The 21253-nt window shown below is 35.8% G+C and overlaps 1 protein-coding gene across 1 annotated transcript; it reads right to left on the reverse strand.

Moving 5' to 3' along the window:
* Positions 1–890: 890 nt before the first annotated feature.
* DCAF13 (DDB1 and CUL4 associated factor 13) lies at positions 891–21193 on the reverse strand. The gene is made up of 11 exons (XM_058177236.1): positions 20964–21193; positions 19950–20149; positions 18163–18270; positions 17026–17115; positions 15944–16099; positions 14510–14587; positions 12630–12712; positions 9372–9536; positions 5599–5734; positions 3391–3554; positions 891–2409 (listed from the first exon to the last, which is right to left on the reverse strand). The coding sequence occupies exons 1-11, from the start codon at positions 21031–21033 to the stop codon at positions 2322–2324; spliced, it is 1338 nt and encodes a 445-aa protein (XP_058033219.1). The 5' UTR covers positions 21034–21193; the 3' UTR covers positions 891–2321.
* Between the last annotated feature and the right edge of the window lie 60 nt (positions 21194–21253).

Genomic DNA, 21253 nt, shown 5'->3' on the forward strand with positions numbered 1-21253 from the left:
TTGTTAATCACCCACCCTTAATGCAGAAATATTTTTACAGATGAAAAAAAGCTGGTTTCACTTCCATTGGATGACATCAAAATGATAAAACATCATCAGTGCCAGCTCTGGACTTAGATATTTTTATTACAATGTTACACACAAGTATTAGGAAGCAAAGTTGATACCATAATGTAGGATTCATCATCCACCCTCCGAAGAAAAAATCTCAAAAGGGCAGGTTAGGAATTTGCTGGAAGAACCATGCTTGGCAAGAGTTTTTCTTCCATAAAAATTGGACTAATTGAAATCCTGTTCGAAAGATTTACACTTCATTTTTGGAAAATGTAATCTGTATAAACATTCTTCAACTTGAATTTTTGAATAGGTGTGTATGTTTTAATAACACATTGCAGCTCCTTGTTTCTTGAACTTCTATTTATTTTGAACAAATTGTATTCCCCAATTAATGTATCTGACTATTTATACAATATATAGTCTATATGTGGTGGTTAAGTTATGTCATTTCACAAGAATATGACTATAAAATTATTTTTCTATGATTTTCTATATGCAGCATATAATCTTAAATACATGAATTTATATATTACTTTAAGTATTATAAGCTTTCCAAATTTTAAACAATTGTTTAATAACACCTTAGTTTTTGTTTCCAGAATATAATACTTTTCAAAAGTTTTGGAATATACACACATATACTATTATATTTAATATTTTAAATAAAATTGTATTTAATATCTAGTCATTTTAATATATATGTAGGTTTCTTTCGTATTCTTATTTGCGTTTGGTTTTTTTACTTTTACTTTTATATTTTAATTTATCTTGGTAATGTTTAATAAAAATAAATAAAAAATAAAAATATGCAGTTAATATAGGATTAAATGATTTGCTAAAGTTTACATAACAAATTTGAAGTTCAGAGAAAACAACTGTTTTCCAGATGATAAGCAAAAAAATGGTGATATTATCTGTTACATAAGACAAATTATTTAAAACTTTAATTGCATGTTAGCCCAAAGAAGAATTGTTTGATTTTAGATGGGCAACTCTGGATATAGAAAGTTTTGTAGACAATTTCAGGCTTGAGCAAGGTTTATAACTGAGGATGGAATGTGGAATAATTCATAGAAAGGAATGGCATGCCAATCTCTGAATACAGTATTTTCATGACTATATTAGGTGGATGATTTGATCCAGTTATATATAAAAAGGCAGTATAAAAATATTAATATTCTATAGTTGATGTATACTTAACATATTTCAGTGTTATTACTGAAAATAATACAGCCAAAAATTAAGACCCTGCTTAACCTCTTAAAGTTTAGAGAATGTATTATTAATATTGTGCCAATATTCTCAGTATTGTGCAATAAACAAACTATATGGATCAACAGTTAAAATAAAATATTGGCAATAATCACATTCAAAATATTACTAATTATTCCCATTTTACATATAGGCAGGTATACATTTCTATTCAACAGACGTTTTATTTACATATACACAAAATAGTCCAGACAGTCCTCGACAACTATTTGTTTAATGTTCAAAGTTACAATGACACTGAAAAAAGTGACATTATGTTTTTCACAGTTATGCCCATTGCAGCATACCCAGAATCACATGATCAAAATTTGGATGTTTGGCAACTGGCATGTATTTTATGATGGCTGCAGTGTAAAATGTGTAACCTTTTGTAACTTTCTGACAAGCAAGTCAATGAGGAAGCCCAATTCATTTAACCACCATGTTACTAACAGTTGCAGTGATTCACTTAACAACTGTGAGTAGAAAGGTTGTGAAATGTGGTCAAATTCACTTAACAAATGTTTTGCTTACCAACAGAAATTTTGGGGTCAGTTGTGGTTATAAGTTGATGACTACCTGTGGTAGGCTGAATCAGGACACATACTTACAATAGAAAGGGGATTTGATGCAGGAGGTTTTTTTTTATTAAATGGTACCCAAATATTTGGGAAGCAAGTTTGCCAATCTAAGAATACTTTTATTCACATTCTTTTAAGTCACTACAACTTAACATTTTGGAAAACTTATTGCAACATTTTGTCTCCTCTAGTATGCAGTATTTGCATGTACTTTTCAAGATACTTTCACTCTCGCTCTTTACAAGCAATGCAGCAAAATAAATACAATAAAGATACCACAATTAGCCACACTATAGCAACTACAGTCTCAATTTATTATTTTCATAATATTAAAAAGCAAGCATTTTACATTATATTTCGTAACAAAGAAATATATCTCACATAAAAATCATGTCCATAGGAATTTAGTAACCCTAGTAATTTTATATATGATTATTTTACTACAGCCATAATGTGTTTCTGCTTTTCTGACACAAGTGGAATAGATCCAGGCTTGCTATGTTTACGACGGTTCAGTTCCCTGGAAGAGACATTAAAACATATATTTCATTGCTTAGAAAATAAAGTTACTACTACATAACAAATATTCATATATCAGAATGTATGATTATATTTGGAATACAATATATTAGGTACTGGCTTATGATCCTGGAAAAGAAATATATTTTGAGACACTCTTTCAGGACAGATTCAATTAAAATAAAAATAAAATTTGGAATATATAGTCAATATTCTCCTGTACATGCTGTGCACTGGGCTAATATAGATCTTGTTCAAAGATAACATCATCTCCCATTTGTACAAAAGATGATTAAATTAACAGATTATTTCTATTCAGGTAATAAAAAAAATAGCATGGCATCTACTGCTACCTGAACATCAGTAATTTCTGTTGTATCAGAACAAGAGCTCAAGGAGTGCATTCTCCTTTTTGCTGTCCTTCCCACTTCAATTTAATTAATAGGATGAACCTGAATGGGTAGCCTAAAGAAAAACAGAAGCTCTATTTGGAGACTAAGTTAGCTATTAGATACTTACACAGATACCATCAAATCAGATCTCAGTTCTGATGACTGCATGGAAAAGTGCTGACCATCTCAATCTGTCTCTCATAATAACCTGTAGTTCTTCTAGGACATTCCAGTAATGACTCTTATCCTATTCCCCTTCATTATCCATTGTCATCTTTTAATTCCCTCAATGTGGCCAAGCTAATTATTTCTATCCTATTGACTTAGATACTCCAAGTAATTGTTTCAGCAAATATATGTTATTATGGAATTAAGCTTGGAAAGGAAACAATGTATTGTCCAATCCAACGTCCTATACTTTAGAAATACATCTAATAAATCAAAGTATGTTACTGTCAGATTAGTCTTATAATCAACTGGAAAAGACTCCAAAGTCTCTCTAGAGAATTCCACAGTCCATTCAAAAGTAAATAAACAAATGGAAAGAATAATAGAATATATTTAATTTTAAAAAATTAAATAAAACATACTTTCGTCGACGAGCTTCTCTCATGATGCGTAGTTCTTTGGCTTGACTATAGATCATCTTTGGTAAGTGACGATGGCGATTTATACGTTTGATCTGGGGATGATGCTGGAATTTTTCTTTCAGTTTCTGATTATAGTTAATAGCAGCTCTCTCTCGAGGAGCCAGCTAGGGGGAAAAATCATAATCTTAAAACATATCTTTAACAATGATGAATTCCTCAATACCAGAACAGATTTATGACTATGATATTTATGAGAAATATTTATAAATATTTCACAAAATCTTGTTCTATATAGTGGGGAAAGGCATGGAACTGCAAGATCTCAAAGAATAGCACAAAGTAATATTTGACAAATAAATCTCAAATTGGACACTGATGGGAGGGAGGGAGGGAGGGAGGGAGGAAGAAAGGAAGGAAGGAAGGAAAATTAGTTCTAAATTTATACTGAAACCAAAGAAATAGATTTTAACTGTGAAAATCTCTTAAGAGTTATACATCTCTGATTATCTTTATTCCAATAGAAAGCACACCAATAAATTCAATTAAAAGGCAATCTATTTCATTCTGCTAAGCCTGGTTGATAAATCCCTGATGATTTAACCAAGTTAAATGAGAAAAAGTCCTTATTTTGATTGTCAGAATGATGCAGAATATACCTCAAAGTCCAACTGGATTTAAGCTAGCTCTCAAGCAGAAAAAATATAATTCTTTTTCAAAAACTGCTCATTTAGAGAGACAGACTAAACATTAACCTTTATTAGCTGTAGGAGGTATTTTCCATCACCCATCATATTTCATTTCTTTTGCTTAGTCAGCAGTACATTTCAATCATCTCTATTGTGCAAAACGTCAATACAATCCAAATTAAAAGGTTTTCATTTTAATTAAAGGCAATTACATTAAAATGGTAGCTGACACAACCCTATTTCTTTCAAAGGAATTAGCCTTTTTAAAAATATTCATGGCATGTCTCGTTTGATGCTGCTCATTCTAATTATGAAATGAAGCATACAGAAGAGTAAAAGCAAGTTCTTAAACAATCAGTGACCAAATTTGTAAGACCAGACAAGCCCATTTTAACGAGGGCTTGGAATTAGCAAGGCAGCACTTCAATATTGTAACATTTTATATCAGCTTTTATTTATTTCCATTATTTACATGCTGCTAATATAAAAATTCTAGGCAATTTATAATAATAAATTAAAATGTCACACAAGTCTCCAAAATTCAACAGATTTTGTTTACAGGTAATCCCCGATATATGACTAGTTATTTAACGGCCATCTGAAGTTATGACAGCTCAGGAAGGGTGCTTTATGGTCTTATGACTGCAGGATGCTGTAAGCATCACAAATCTGAACCAGCTGCCAAGTACCCAAATTGGGATTATGTGACAATTGGAGTGTTGTGATAGTCATAACTTCAAAGGCATATCATAAATCACCTCCTCTGAAGCCATCATAACTTGGAACCATTCTTAAATGAACAGTCATAGTGAAGACTACCATATTTTGGACAAATTCTTGACTGAAATGGAACCAGTAGATCAGCTTCATCCAGGTGCATATGGAGCCGGAAAGCCAGCTTATCACTGCCTTTTAATCATTTTGTCCAAAAAATGAAATATCTGAGTTGGGTCTACATTACTATATTATTGGGTCAGGGGAGGCCCCTTAACAAGTACTTTTATGACTGCCTCTTTTAGGAACACAGGAACACGTTCTATGCTCAAGGAGGTACAAGTCACTCTGCTTAACCAAGAAGCCAATTCCAGACTTGCTATTTGATCAGCCAAGAAAGGCAGGGATCAAGAAGGCAATCAACTGCTTCTGTTTCTCCACAATACTGTCCATATCCTTAAGATCTACAACCTAAACAAAATGAGAACACTACAAGGCTCCAACCACTCTAAAGTAGCAGCAAATACATAGTACTGGCAGACTCTTAGATGAGCTGGAATTCCATAGCAAACTATGACTGATCCAAAATCACTCAACTGGCTTTCGTTCCTAAGTAAAACTTGCAATCTCCTGGCTTTCTCCTGGTGCTTTAACCATTAGCCCAAACAGTCCAGACTCTCTTGTTTAAGACAAAAATTACAATGAATTATAGTTATTACCAAGATTTAAAGTTAATAACCAAGTGTTTTTTGCCTGTCTAAAAGGAATAAATATGCTTTAAGTCTAAAATGAATTTGTCGTTACTTACCACACCCAGCTTTTCAGAAGCATTTGCTTTCCACAAACGAATGTTCATTTCATCAGAGCCACACAAAATGTATTTATTGTCTGATGTCCATTTGACAGTGATGACATGTTGCATTCTCTTTGTATGATAGATTTCCCTAAGAATAAAAAATAGTTTGCTTTCATTTTTATCAGAAATATTTTATAGTATTTTTACAGGGTTGTGCAGCTTTTTGCATTCAGCTCCACAGTGTGCTTGGAATGGTGCAGGAGCATAAAAGTAGCATATGAAAGATGCTACATTTGTGATACCAAGGACTTTTTATAGATTTATCCCAAGAACTATGCAATTCTAATATTTCTAAAAATTATCTGATTATACTGATCTCTATTACCAAGCAAAAACCTGGAAGTTAAAAAGTCAAAATAATAGATATGAACAGGTGGGTCGGTAATAATCTATTACTTTGTTTGGAATAGAATAAAATAACTTTAGAGAAAATTAGAGATTCAGAGAAATTAACCATCTTTTTTCTATTAAAAGAGTGTTTTTAGCAGAAAAGTGAGGATTCAAAAGAGCAGCTATTTTTAAATTCAATCCCATATTTGCTTTATGTTTCAGCTTTTGTTTTGGCTTCTGTGAAAATAATCAATTTTATATTGATTATGACAAATATGTCAAATATGAGCATAACCATTCCATAACATGAAAAAACTTTCATATATACAACCCATTAAAAGCCTCACTTCAAGAATGCCCTCTTAAAACCAACCTAATATTAAATAAATGATATATTTTATAACAGTCATTACTTCATCAAGTAAGAAATTAGTATCCAATTTTCTTATGATCTTAGTACAATTTTTAGTGTCCCAAGTTTGGAATTTCTTATGGATTTTGGGCCAGGAATGTTCATGGTCATTCACAAACTGGTCACTTCCAATTTGGATTACTGCAATTACTACATGGAGCTACCATGGAAGACCACCCAAAAGCTACCATTGGTCTGCGATAGGCAGCACGCAGTGTGGCACACTAGGTTTACCATGTTACACCCCTGTTGTGTGAGTGGCATTGGCTCCGGTTTCCTTCCAGGTACTAGTTATTACATTTAAAAGCCCTACAGGTAGACCCCTGCCTCTGTGCCAAATCCCCAGTTGATCTTCCTCATACTTGCCTGCCTCCCCTCAACTCAGCTCAACATCCTGGCCATGCATGGGGGAGGTGCCATGGAAATCTCCCACAGGTCAGTGGGTGAGAGCTGCGGGCGGGTATGTGCCACACTATGCACGAATATAGGCTAGGGCCTCCTTTCATGAAAGAAGGACTTGTTCGGTGTGCAAAAACCGCAGTGCAACAGAAGGACTTGGGTGCCTTATGAAAGAAGGCCTTGGTCAGCAGCAAAAGAAGACTGGTCTGAAAAAAGGCTACAATGACACAAAAGATGAGCCCAGTTTGTGGTGACCCATGGTGCAGGGGCAAGCAGGAGGGGTAGCTGGCAATAGAAGACAGGCAGGCAACCTAAAGGGCAGGAGGAGGGGGGGAGATAGGTAGGTGGAGAGGAGTTGAAATGGAATAGTTCCTTCCCTTCTTCCAAGGGTAGCTTGGATCCAAGGTGAGTCCTCACCTAAGGACAATGTGGGATTCACTCAATAATAGCAACTGGGATCGCTGGAACTGCCATTGCTCAGCGGAGCAGTCATGTGATATTTCACTTCACAGCCACATTGCTTAGTGATGAAGCTGCCAGTCTTGATTAGGGTCATTAAGTGAGAACTACTCGTTTATAGCATGGAATCAGGTTATTTTCAGGAGCACCTTTCCCTGAGGGCATAAGCCCATCCTTTCATTTCAGGTAGGGTAGGCGCATTCCAGGTCCCTTCCTTTAAATGCTGCCATCTTATAGGAAGAGTGCATTTTCCATGGCAACCCCTGCCCTATGCAGCATCCTTCTCTCTGAATTCTAATAGCCCCTACCCTTTAAACTTGAAAAGCACTTTCTCCTAAGCACTCAGACAGAGTGTGCTTGGCATGGGACGCACATACTGTGGGCTTCTTCAGAAACTTTAATTATGGTGGCAGGTTTTTTTGTTTTACTCTTCTTTATATTACTGTTGTTATATATTGTTCATCCTTGTGTTGTGAGCCATCCAGGCTTTAAAATAGGCAGCCACGTAAGTGTTATAAGAATTTTTTTAAAAAAATGTTGGAACTGATCTAGCAGAAACAACTATTCCTCTTTAAACATTTTGTTCTCGTAACGGGTTTTGAAAACAAATTACTCATAGAGGACACCTGTAATAGAATATCATAGGGATGAATAAGCTGATTCTTTCATTTAATCACTCAAACATCTGCCTCATTTACCAAAAGCTCTTAATAAAATTAATAAACAAAGTATGTCTTGTTTCTTCTGACTTCTAAAGTTTCACATTCAGAGTTTAATTAGGAACATAAAATAAGCCCTGGCATCTGGGGCAAGAGCACCGTGATAAAAACCTATATAATTAAGTCCATAAATTTAACATGCTTTTGCTATGTATAGAGTTATGCATATTTATGAGACCCAAAGCTTTTGAAGGGATATTGTCAAAAACATAGTAAAGCCTTGAAAAATTTCAAGAAGAAACTCTTTCCCAAATGAGGGTATGGATATAAGCATATTGAAGAATTCTTTAGAAGCTTTACTTGTTCCCAAGCTGAAATTAACTGTAAAAGACATCTCAAAACATTTTAAGAAAGAAATTAGCGTAACTGCTTCCGATTTTTTTTAGTTGTTTCTGATCTAGATTCTAGAAGCCAGCTGATATAAACTATTTTAATATATTAATGCAAAATCACACTGTGAATATGAGTCTTATTTATGAGATTTCCTGTGCCCATATATATCATAAAACCTGCATCACAGCTGCAGCAATCATGCCAACAACACTAATTGCGAAAGCATGCAAAACTACCGATGACAGCTTGAAAGTCTTGTGAAGAAATCTGTATTCAATCTCCCCATCCATTACAACTTTGCGCAAAATGTATTGCTGATCCATCAGCATATAACCCTTTCAATAAGCAAACCATATTTTCTATTTCATCCAGAGATGAAATTGATCTTAGTGCCCATTTCAGCAGTCAGCATTTAAATCCCTTCACTTAGCAATAGTTAAATTGCACTTAACAATAGCTTAACTTTCTTGACTGGCAATTTATATGGCATAATTGGAATCATGCTAGAAAAAAAACAAAAAATCCTGAATAAAACACCAATATATCTTCATTGCTGGATTCTGTCCTAAGCAAGTGCACTCTGTGTTAGACACATGGATCAAATGAGAAGATTTTTGAACCCCAAAACATTTTAGCCCTACTATTTTTATAATAGTATCAATGAATAGCAGAAGGAAACACTGAAATGCACCAGTAGAAATGTCAAAGCTTAATGTAACTATAAACTAGGAACTTTGGTGCCACAGTGGTTAGAATGCAGTATTGCAGGCTAATTCTACTGGCTGCCAGCTGCCAGCAGTTCAGCAGTTCAATTCTCACCAGCTTAGGTTGATTCGCTCAGGTTCATCCTTCCAAGATCAATAAAATGGGGACCCAGATTGTTGGAGGCAATATGCTGACTCTGTAAACTGCTTAGAGAGGGCTGTAAAGCATTGTGAAGCAGTATATAAGTCTTAAGAGCTATTGCTATATCTTTACAAGATATTCAATATATTAAAAGCAAATCAAGAGATTTAAGACTGGTTGCAAAGGAGGAACTCCAAAAGTGTAATTATTATAAAAAATTCACTGACCTGCTATGACCTTTATCTGCAGGAAAAATGCGAATAGATTTATCAAAGCTGGCAGACACAAATTCTTTTCCTGTAGGGGAGTAATCCACATCCAGGACTGCAGACACATGGTCCATATGAACCATTAAAGCCTTGCCAAGGAACCGCATATCAAAAGTATATAAGCTACAAGAAGAAAAAAAGGTAAAAGTATTACTTCTACTCACTTTATAATTGTTTGATCAAATGCTTTGGTAAGGTAGAGGTTTACCACCCAGTACCTATGGATATCAGACACTTATCAGAACAGTAACTCTTGTCCTCATCAAAAAAATATTTTTTTAAAAAAAATAGTTGAAATCTGTTTGGGAAAATATATCTAAGTTATCATGAAAATGTTCTTGATTTAGGACTGACTGGTAAATGATCTGGGAAGCTGAGAATACTGCCACTTCCATATTAAAAGCAAGTGAGCAGAATAATGATCAAATCTAAACTGCCTTAAATTCAACTATTCTGCTAGATTTTGAGCTAACCCCTAAATTTGTTTGGAAATACTACTCTTAAGCTGTCACTGAAATTCACGTAAGCATGAGGAATAGAAGAAATTCTATCTGCTTTGATAGAGAACCATATATTTTGGAATTAGAATAGGAAACTTTATTAGCATTTCTCATATTCTGCTTGAATAGAACCCAGCAAAGTGGCGGCACTCAGCTGTTTTTCGTTGACCTCATAAAGCTGAGCATGGCTGGATCTAGTTAGCTATTAACTTGTAGTTTCCCATTTTAGGAAATCCCAAAATTAGATTGAGAAGATAAAAACACATTCTGGAAGACAGAGATAAATCATTTGTTGGCAAGAAATATGCCTATGAAGTAACTCAGCTTGAAGTGAATTTGACCTTGCCTACTTAAATAAACGGACACAATTCTATTTACAATTGAGTTTTCAGCTTATGTAGAAACCTGATACATAGCCAATTTAGAAAAAAAAATAGAGTTCATTACAGCAAAGAATTTAGAGTATAAAATAGATTGTTTAACTCAGATACTTAAATATCTGAGGCAGTGCAACATGTGAAACCTTATATACGGACTGTTTCTGAATACAGATAGTCTTCAATGTGAAACAGGCACAGCACTGGTTGGGGAAGATGTGCAAAGATCAGAGAGGGAAAGTGGGGTGGGGGGATGCACAAGAGGCATTGCATGAGTCAGGAGGATGAGCAATTGGCATCATTTGGGTCAGCAAGGGTACACAAAAGGCAAGGGAGACAAAGCAGGGTGGATTTGATTTAAATCAAGTTGATTTAAATCACAACTTAAGTTATGATTTAAATCACTAGTAAAAAGGCTTGATTTAAATCAACTCAATTTAAATCATAATTTTTAAAGAGCAATTGTCATTTCTGTCCTGCAGTGGCTCCTACTCTGACCTGCTGTTGACTCACCGACAGTCCCAATATTGCAGAATATACAACCTCATGCCACATAACTAAGCTCCAGAGGTGGGTTTCACATAATTTTACCATTGGTTCGCCGTGCACCGAAAATGTGAGCACATGCATGCACACAGCTTAGAAAATGTGGCTAAATAGGATGGCATAGCGCCGGGTTCAGTGGGCAGGCCCACCTGCAAGTCACCACTACCAATTCGCCTGAACTGGTCTGAACCGGCTGAATACCATCACTGCTAAGCTCCATTTCATGCTGAATAAACTAAATTATTAATGTATCTTAAATAGAAAACTATATTTAGATAAATTTTTATTCCAAAAGCATTTTATTAAAATAAATTTGATAAAAATAAAAAAAACCGATTTAAATTTAAAAATCTGATTTTTTTTAAATCACTGATTTTTATCCACCCTGAGACAAAGTGAGGGTTGGAAAGGGTATACAGGGATGTGCAAGTGGCCATCGCAGTGCCAACACAGAGTATCTGTGGGGTTTGCATGTGGGAGAGACTTACACCAGCAACTTGTAAGCTTCCCTGCCAGCTTCCCCACTGACTTTCTGGGAAAGCAGGCAGGGAAGATTGTAAATAGTGATCCCACAATTGGGAGGTGCTTTGCAACCAGTCATAAATGCGAACAGATTGCAAACACCCAGATCATGATCATGTATTGTGGAGCTGCTGGGATGGCCAGAACGGTAATAACTGGTCATAACCACCATTCATTCACCACCACCATAACTTCAAATAGTCACTGAACGAATAGTCACAGGTCAAGGGCTACCTGTAGTGTTCAAAACTTTCAACTGATACAGAATGTGGCAATTCAGATACTAACATGATCCTGCTGCACCAATATTATATTATAAAATGATTCTAAACTCAATTCAAACTATTGCTTTTAACTTTTGGATCTAATATATTTTAATGGTGTACTTTCTTGACCACACTAAACTAACAAAATGGATTTGCACCTGAGGCCAAAGACTGTAGAAGATTATGAAGATAGCTTTGAAGAAGGTGGACAGCAGCCATTACCAAATCCTCAGTTTAGCTGGTAAATACAAGAGACTGAGGAAGAAACTCAGGACAGCCCCGCTTTAATTTTCCTTGGCATAAATGGAGGGGGAAAGAAACTCTGTCAGGGTTTCAAGATCCTGTTATTATATTGTAATATTAAGCGTTCCAGATGGCTTCTATTTCCTAACCTGGCCTCAAAGGATTGACAAGGACTACCCCTTACCCCTGTCAAGATTTGACAGCTAGAGATACAGGCTAGCACTTGCTCCCCCTCCACCAGACCAAGTGCTAGATAAGGATACAGTGTGCTTTTTATTTTGAAAATAACTGATTTTGAATAGAGTTTTTCTGAATTTGATACCCTCTCAAAACGGGTATTGCCAGAAATACACCTGTTGGTAAATTCATTCCATTGATGTTTGTTCTTGACCTGCTTTCATTTAAATGTCCTGATCAGTATTTTATTTGTAACTTTACATTTCTAATTATATCAATTTTTAAATTACCAATTTGTTGCTAACAATATCAAGTATCTGTATTCAACAAAGAGTATAAAATATTGGAAATAATTCCTCAGACTCCAGCTAAAGTTTAAAATGTCATAGTATTTTAATAGAAACAATTTCCTAATCAATCAGATTGCACTGTGCTTATATTTTCTTTTTAACATAAACCCTCAAGGAAACATTTGTTATGGGGCAAATTAAAAATATTAATATTCATTAATGTGTCAACTTTTACACACCTTCTGAATATCTAAAGCTGTCAAAACTGAGAGGAATAAAAATCAGTATTTCTTACTTGTAATCCTCATTTGCTGCAGTGAAAATGAAAGCTTCCATAGGATTCCAGCAAAGTGTATTTGTTCTCATATCCAAAATAACCTGAGAAAATTTAAATATTATAAGGTAGGAAAAACTATCAATAGACATGTACTGTTTATCACAATAAACTATACATTACAAATAAATTGTATTACAATACAAATGTATCTATAAAATATATGTAACAACTATTACTCTGAGTTAGTTGTTCTCGCTCAGGCCAACCACCTTACAGAGTGTTGCAGGGAAAACAGGCAGGAACACTAGTTAAATATGCCACCTTGAATTGACCAAAGGCAGGAGAGAAACCAAATAAACAAATAAACATTAAGCAAATGTGCCGATACTGGTTAAAGAACTGTGCAATCTATACAACTGCCAGTAAGAACTGTGATGTTGATGCTATTATACATCTTGGCACAAATGATCTGTCCCAAAAAGATGTACTTTCTGCGCAGAATGATTTCCAGAGCTTGTGGTACGAACTTAGTAGTATAGGCTGTAGGCTTACCTTTTCAGAGGTTTTATAAGGAACAAAAATATAAGGAATAAAAAGGAAAAGGCCAGCGTATAGTGGAGTTTAATGTTTGGCTAAAGGAATGGTGTAAAAGGAAAGGCTTTGATTATATTAGTCATGATATCTGAACCTGATCCAATGAAAAACTATGCAAAAGAGATGCTTTGCATCCATCAAAGAAAGGGACTGAATTACTTGGCATTAAATTCACAGATTTTCTCGATAAACATTTAAACTGACTAGCAGGGACAAGAATTAATTAATAAAGAACATTTCTGTCCCCAGCAATCTGAAATTAATAGGGTTATCAGTGCATGTAACATAGATGTTAAGGCGGGTAAGAATATCAAACTTGCTGTCAAGCAAAAACAAGCATTTATTAGCGAGTGCACTAATCAAACAGGTGATAAGGCAGTAGGGGACAACACAGATTATGTAGAAAGTAAACACAGGGTCAGTTAAAATGGCCTCAAATGTCTATACAGCAATGCACAGAGTATGAGGAATAAACAGGGTGAATTAGAAATTCAAGTAAAGGAGGGCAGATATGATATTGTTGAGGGTAAAACAAAAAACAATGGGTGGAAACTAATCAAGGAGAGAAGCGACGTAGAACTAAGGAGAAATTTCCTGAGAGAACAATTAATTAGTGGAACAACTTGCCTCCAGAAGTTGTTAATGCTCCAACGCTGGAAGTTTTTAAGAAGAGATTAGATAACCATTTGTCTGAAGTGGTATAGGGTTTCCTGCCTAAGCAGGGGGTTGGATTAGAAAACCTCCAAGGTCCCTTCCAACTCTGTTATTCTATTCTATTCTAACCTCTCATGTTGGTGAAAGCATTAAGAATCACCTTATCCACCGGATACATCATAAAACTCAGATAGATAAAAAGATCCAGCATAATAAAGTAATTACAGGTAGTCCTCAACTTACAATGGCAATTAGGACTGGAATTTTTGTTGCTAAGTGATATGACTATAAAGCATAACTCCAAATGTGGAAGCCAGCAGGAGCCCAGGAATTGGCTGCTGCTGGAGGGGGAGGAACTGAGAAAGTTACAGTGAGTCTCAGGGAAATGACAAGGATGCAAGGAAAGCACAATGAATTGCACACAGTGCAGTGAGGCTCAAGGAGGGTGCAAGGGAGGTGTGCTGATTATTGGATAGGGTGCGCATGGGAAGTGAGGCAAAGATCAAGGAGGGTGTGCAGTAGTGTGTAAATTGCTGGCACGGTGGCATGGCTAGCAAGTACAGAATCTACCCAAATATCAAATGAAATGATATTCGGCACAATTAATATACATCCCTGCAAGTCGGCATTTTTAAGAGCGTATCTATTACCTTCTTTAAGGCAGTTGATTGTCTCATATCATACAGCACAATATTTCTGTCTGAAGTACAGCTTCCCAAAAGATTCATCTGAAAATAATTATTTAATAATTGTATGTCAAATATGGAAGTTGACAAAATTAGAATTTGTTTATAATTGCATGACTGTTTAAATATCATTATTTAGGAAATGAATTTCTTAAATATAACTCAAATTATTAATCAAAAAGAGATGTAATATGTAAATGACCTATTTTAACTAGCATCCATATCCTTAAATTAGTAAACCTTTCAAAGACGTGTGTGCAAAACAGCTGACCTTTAAAAAATGTTGCTTAAAAAAGAGAAATAAGGAGGATTAAACTCAAACGTTTTCTAAGTATTCCTGCTGCCAACAATAATCCTTCACCCATTGGAGGGAGGGGGGAGGGGATGGAGTGGGGGGGCGGGGGGGAAAGGGGGGTGAAAATTTTTGTAAAAACTTTTTCAATTAAAAAAAAAAATCCTTCACCCATTTTTCAACTGTTCTTGTGTAAGGAGGACAGGCTTTCTTATATTCCCCGAATAGTACTTCAGTGAGAACAGGATTCTAAAAAAATGCAGGATTCACAAATGAAACTCTATCCGCACATATTATTTTTAAGTCTCACTGCTCTCAAGCTAAAGTGATAAGCTAGGGCTCCTCCCGTTCCCTTGTCTTGTTGCAGACATTCACCTTCTACAGATGGGACAGCAATGAAAAGAACAGTGTGGCAGCACACTTATCCCCCTTTCTCATGAATGGAAGCAGATTGTTCCCAGACTTTATAATTCATGAACAAAACTGTAGGCCCTACACATTCCTACACAGGGAAGTACGGAACGAGTAGAATAAGCAAGTATAAGATTATTTTTTTGCTAAACACTGCCCTGCATTGTCTTAGCATTCACTTGCCATGAGGTTTGTACAGATCTCTTCATTTCCCAACTTTTAATTGTACTGCTCTTCTTTCTGCAAACTGTTGTTATTGCTATTCAGCAAGTTACTCTCCCACCACTTTAAAAACCCATTTGCACCTTAATATTTGATCCTACTGTAGTTTGCTATCCATGATTCCAAAAAGTTAAAATTAATTGAGCTTCGCTGTTAGATTTATTCTTACAAAATCAAATTGTATCCTTCCTTAAATATCAATAATTTTTTTTAAAAAGACGTAAAACCACACTTGCTGAATAATGGCCATAACTATAAAGTCTTAAAGAACTGTTCAATTGAAGACTGTTCTATTCAAATGAATTTATCTAATCATTTGTACTTCATCATTCCCTTAAAGCTTTATTTATGAAGGCTTACCTCTAATTCCTGTGGCAGATCAACGTCCACATGGTTTATGGCCATATATATGTTATTAGTATTATTTAGTGAAAATAATTTTAGCATCATATATAAACTAATGAAATTATTACCTCAATTGGATTGAATTTAACACTGTTTATGCTATCAACTCCCCAAGTCAAAGAGCATATAGGACTAGTTCTCTGCTCATCCCAGATATCAACCTGATGACCACAAGTAGCAAATATAGGTTTCTTCCAATGATGATCAATTCCAGTGTACACTGTCTTGAAAATATAAAAACCAAACATAACCAATTACTGGATATAATAGTCAAAGATTTTAGATTAAAGACATTAGTAACAGTCTAAGCAATGAAATATTTGTTGTGAAGGATCTGTTAATAATCCTTTTAATGGTCTCTATATGGAAGAAGCCATTTGTTCTATAACTAGCGTGATCCAAAAGATTAACTATCATCATGGCAACTGGCTCATCTGAGAACAGAAGGAAGTTTCCGGATGTTGATTCCCTCATTAATTCTTGAACTGATCTATAGCTCCAAGAAGCATGTACAGTAGCCTCTTTCCTTACATTTAAAAAATTATATACATTATAAAAATTGTACTAACTGTATAGATATTAAGCCCCCTTCCAAGATTTTTAAATTGTATACATAATGCTACCAGTACATGGCATAGCACAAATAATCCAGACTTGTGGCATTTTAGTGAATCTGATATTAGAATGATTCATTTGTGTGCATAACCTATGCCTTCCAGACAACAAATTTCAGTGCCCATCAATTTGCGCTAACATGGCTAATAACAAAATATTATGGTAACTATAATTCAAAGCATCTGGAGAGATTCAAGTTTTAGCTCTACAGTCATACTTTCAGCAAACCTACAGCAAGTTAAAAAGAAATCCCAAATAAGCAGCCACAGTTGGTTTTAATAGCTGCTGCTACAATTAAGTTAAATCAAAGCTAAACAATGGCTCTTCTCTTAATCGAACTTCCAGAAAGTTTTACCATAATAATAAATAATAAACCAATCTGTTTCATTTCTGTTAAAGGAAATGAAAAATCAGTTACAGAAAAAAAAATTAGAGTTTTAAGTTTATACATTGCAAAACAAATTTAAGAAAAAAAAGATAATTAATTATAATTAATAATAATATAATTATTATTATTATAATTAATAATTAGTACCTTTCCAAGAATAGTATTTATTGGTTCCTCTGCTTCCCCATAAGCTGGTGCCTCCATTTTCCAATGCTTCACTGTTTTATCATCACCAACCTAAAGATTTGGAAAAAGAAAATATTACTTTTTTACAATATCAATTATTTCTACAACTGAAACTTCAATTCTGAAGCCTAAAAAAAACTCTGGAAAGGGCACAGGCAGTCAATCAAGTCAAATATATCCTCTGTAGGCCCATCCACAATGCACCTTTTCAGCTTTGAATCCAAAACATAACACATGGTTAGCAATAGCCTTAGAAGCAGCCTTTTCCTTTTTAGTTTGAAAGTATTATGTAAATGAACATATAAATCTTTGAATATATACAAGAAATCCAAACTATCAAGTAAATACAGTGCCAGTTTTTCGTATGTTTTTCGCTTTGTTTTCAAACTCTTATTCCATTTGATGTTTATTCCATAATCTTGGTATTTTTATAAAACAGAATTTAAAGAAACATAAGCAACATCGGTTCAACACATTTCACTGAACATCTGACGCAGTGTGGTGAACTGTATCGATGCTGTAAGTCAAGACAGCTACTTTTACCAGAAAGATCTAAAGAAAGTAGGATATATTCTATGTAAAAATACACTGAATCAAGCAGCACAGTTAATAGCCAAAAAATACCCCAGATGGACTAATATAGTACTCTATGGAATAGTTTTAAAATAATCATAAGTAAATATTCCCACCAAACAGAACTATTATCTACAGTGAAGCATATACTGCAGGGCCACCAGGCTATAATTTCTAAATTGTTAGAAATTGCACAATTTACTATGTGTTTACCTTTCCATTCCAGCTACCCATTATCTTCAAAGAGAAATCTAACTATTTAGCTGCTTTTTGCTAGTTTTGGAACTTCAAAGAAATGAACAGGTTCTGCCACAAAAGGGTACATTTATCTCATAATTTGCTTTATGCTTCCAGGAAGAAGAGTTTATATTGAAAGTGAAACATTATCACAAAAAAATAAACTATAATAAGAAACAAGAATAGACTAAAAGTGCTACAATGTATAAACTATAAGCTAAACAAAATGCAGCACAAAAAGCAACAATAAGCATTAAATATCACTCCTTAATTTCCAAAATTACTCACAGTGAAAAAAGAGGTGCCACAAAAACGGGTACACATTCCTCTTACAAAGCCTTCATGTGCTTGCAATGTACGGGTGCATACACGCTTCATCAAGTTCCAGATTCTAACCTTATAAATCAACAACATGCTTATATCATAATAATGCATAATGAAGTATACACAACTGTTCAGCTTCATGTGAAATTTAGAAATAGGAAATATTTAAATATATACCAGCAAACTATACAACAGAAGCAAACTATCATTCTGAGAGTTGAGCAAAAATAAAAAAACTAAGCTGAAGAGTATCAAGAAATTTTTCTAATGGTTAAATTGACAGGCTTTCATTTGACAGTTTAATTTTTCCATAAATTTCATAATAAGACTTTAAACTGATGCAAGTCAGAAACCCAAGGCTGAAACTTGATAATTTTCCTACAGTTAACGTCTTATTTCCATCAGTCGAAATAGAAACAAATCCAATTCAGAACTAAACATTTGTACAACTTTTGAGGTATAAGCAGAGAAACACATGGGAACTGTTCAGATAATATTGCCTTTAATGCCTTTTTATTGCCTTTTTATTTTAATGCCTTTTATTGCCTTTAATACACTTCCCATGCTGGCTAGAAAAACATATAAAATTAGCTATCAAATCCCTTTTATTTCTTTATAATTATAATAATTATTTTAAATTATTTGTAGAGGTCACACATTTCCTGTTGTATTTTTTCCTCAAACACCTATATCTTAGAAAAGAACATCATTATTGAAAAAACAAGAACAAAAGTAATGGCAGCCATAAGCTACAGACTTCTGATTTCTTGAGGTAGCCATAAGGTTTTAAAGCAAGTCTATAGCCTATACCACAGGCCCCGATGGAGAAGGTACGCAACTTGGGCGTGCTCCTGGATGGTCGGTTGTCCTTTGAAGATCATTTGGCGACCGTCTCCAGGAGAGCTTTTCATCAGGTTCGCCTGATCCGCCAGTTGCATCCCTTCCTGGACCGGGATGCCTTATGCACGGTCACTCATGCTCTCGTTACTTCTCGCCTGGACTACTGCAATGCTCTCTACATGGGGCTCCCCTTGAAGAGCACCCAGAGACTTCAGCTAGTCCAGAATGTGGCTGCGCGGGTTATTGAGGGAGCGGTTCGGAGCTCCCACGTAACACCTATCCTGCGCAGACTGCACTGGCTGCCTGTTGTTTTTCGGGTGCGCTTCAAGGTATTGGTTACCACCTTTAAAGCGCTCCATGGCTTAGGACCGGGCTACTTACGGGACCGTCTACTGCCGGCCTCTATCTCCCAGCGTTCGGTGCGTTCCCACAGAGAGGGACTCCTCAGGGTGCCATCAGCCAAACAATGTCGACTGCCGGCCCCCAGGGGGAGGGCCTTCTCTGTAGGGGCTCCAACCCTGTGGAACGAACTTCCCCTCGGGCTTCGACAACTACCTGACCTTAGGACCTTTCGCCGCGAACTTAAAACCTACTTATTTCGTATGGCTGGACTAGCTTGATTTTACCTTTAAAATTTTAATTGGATGATGGGTTTTAAATTTTGGTAATTTTATGGGGTGTATTGTTATTTTAAATTTCTGGGCAAGTTTAAATCAGTTTTTTAAGGGTTTTTTTAATTATTGTGTATGTTTTGTATTTTATCTGCCTGTTCACCGCCCTGAGTCCTTTATTATTATTATTATTATTATTATTATTATTAACAGTTAGTAAAATCCATGAAAAGTTTTCATAATTACACTTAACAATCTCTAAGAAAACATATGCTTCAGTTATATCAAAGTAATATTTACCTCTCCATCACATGCTCCAGACAGAACTGTAGACAAGCTCTCTGGATGTTTAGCCATGCAATTAACTCCATCCCGATGACCATCTAATGATGCAAGAAAAGGTTTTGCAAATATACGATCTAATTTAGTTGCATTTAGCGCCCTTGTGTATTCCCGTGGAATTTCAAATGGGTGTAACGCAGGATCGTAATTTCGTGGAACTGGAAATAAAGTGAATAACACATATATAAACATATTGCCATCCATGAATATTGTCTTTTTTTTTTTTTGTATTTTGTGAATAACCCAAGATTATCCTGGAAAATATTTTTTCCCCACCTTCGATTTACAACCAATTTCTCAATGTTTTACTGGAACACTGGAAATTTTTAAGAAAATCCCTGCCTGGGCAGGGGGTTGGAGTAGAAGACCTTCAAGGTCCCTTCCAACTCTGTTATTATTATTATTATTATTATTAATGTGTGTATATTCTTTGGAGTCCAATTTACGGAGACTGCCTGGACAAGTCCTTGAAGTTTTGTAGCCAAGGTTTTTTGTTTTTTTTTCCCCAGAAGTGGTTTGCCATTGCCTCCTTTTTATGGCGATATCCACTCCCCCTCAAGAGCTGAACTCCATCGATGGCACCTCACTATCTAAAAACGGGACCTAGAGAGCCGTTCAGGTGGAAGACTAAATCCAACCTGGTAATTTTCCAGGTAGGAAAAAAATCGTCCTCAGCCTGACGGGAACTGGGCCAGGCGAGAAAGTTCCTAACGAAAGCAACAGGTCCCTTCATAATTCCGATTAAACCAGGGTTCTCCAAGCTTGGCAACTTTAAGCTGGCTGAGGAACTCTGGGAGTTGAAGTCCACAAGTATTAAAGTTGCCAAGTTTGGAGAACCCAGGATTAAACTGTAGCCCCCCCCCCACACACACACACACACACTCGACTGCTTGGCGTGAGGCGCCCTTGCCGGTTTCCTAGGGAACGAGCCCCCCCGCTCCCTCCCCCCCACCCTTCTCTTCTCGCGCTCACCCCGCTGAAGGTCCTGCTTGGTTTCGCGCACATAGTCGTCCGGGTTCCTGCTCAGAACCTTCACCCTCATTTTCCGCCGTCGGAAAAACCAATTCGCCTTCCGAAGAAACCACCACGACCACCACGTGTGGAAAAGGAAAAACTCCCGGAAGGACTTCCGGATTGAGGCGCTACCTCAAGCCGAGGCCCGAGAGAACCTTAAGCCAAAGGAGTTCCGTAGTAAGGCGAAAAGAAGCCGGCCGCCCCGCTCGCCAACGTGACTTCTAGTCCCGCCCTCGTGGAGGGCCCGA

Source organism: Ahaetulla prasina, chromosome 3 (genome assembly GCF_028640845.1).
Source record: "Ahaetulla prasina isolate Xishuangbanna chromosome 3, ASM2864084v1, whole genome shotgun sequence".
In the NCBI taxonomy this organism is placed as follows: Eukaryota; Metazoa; Chordata; class Lepidosauria; order Squamata; family Colubridae; genus Ahaetulla; species Ahaetulla prasina.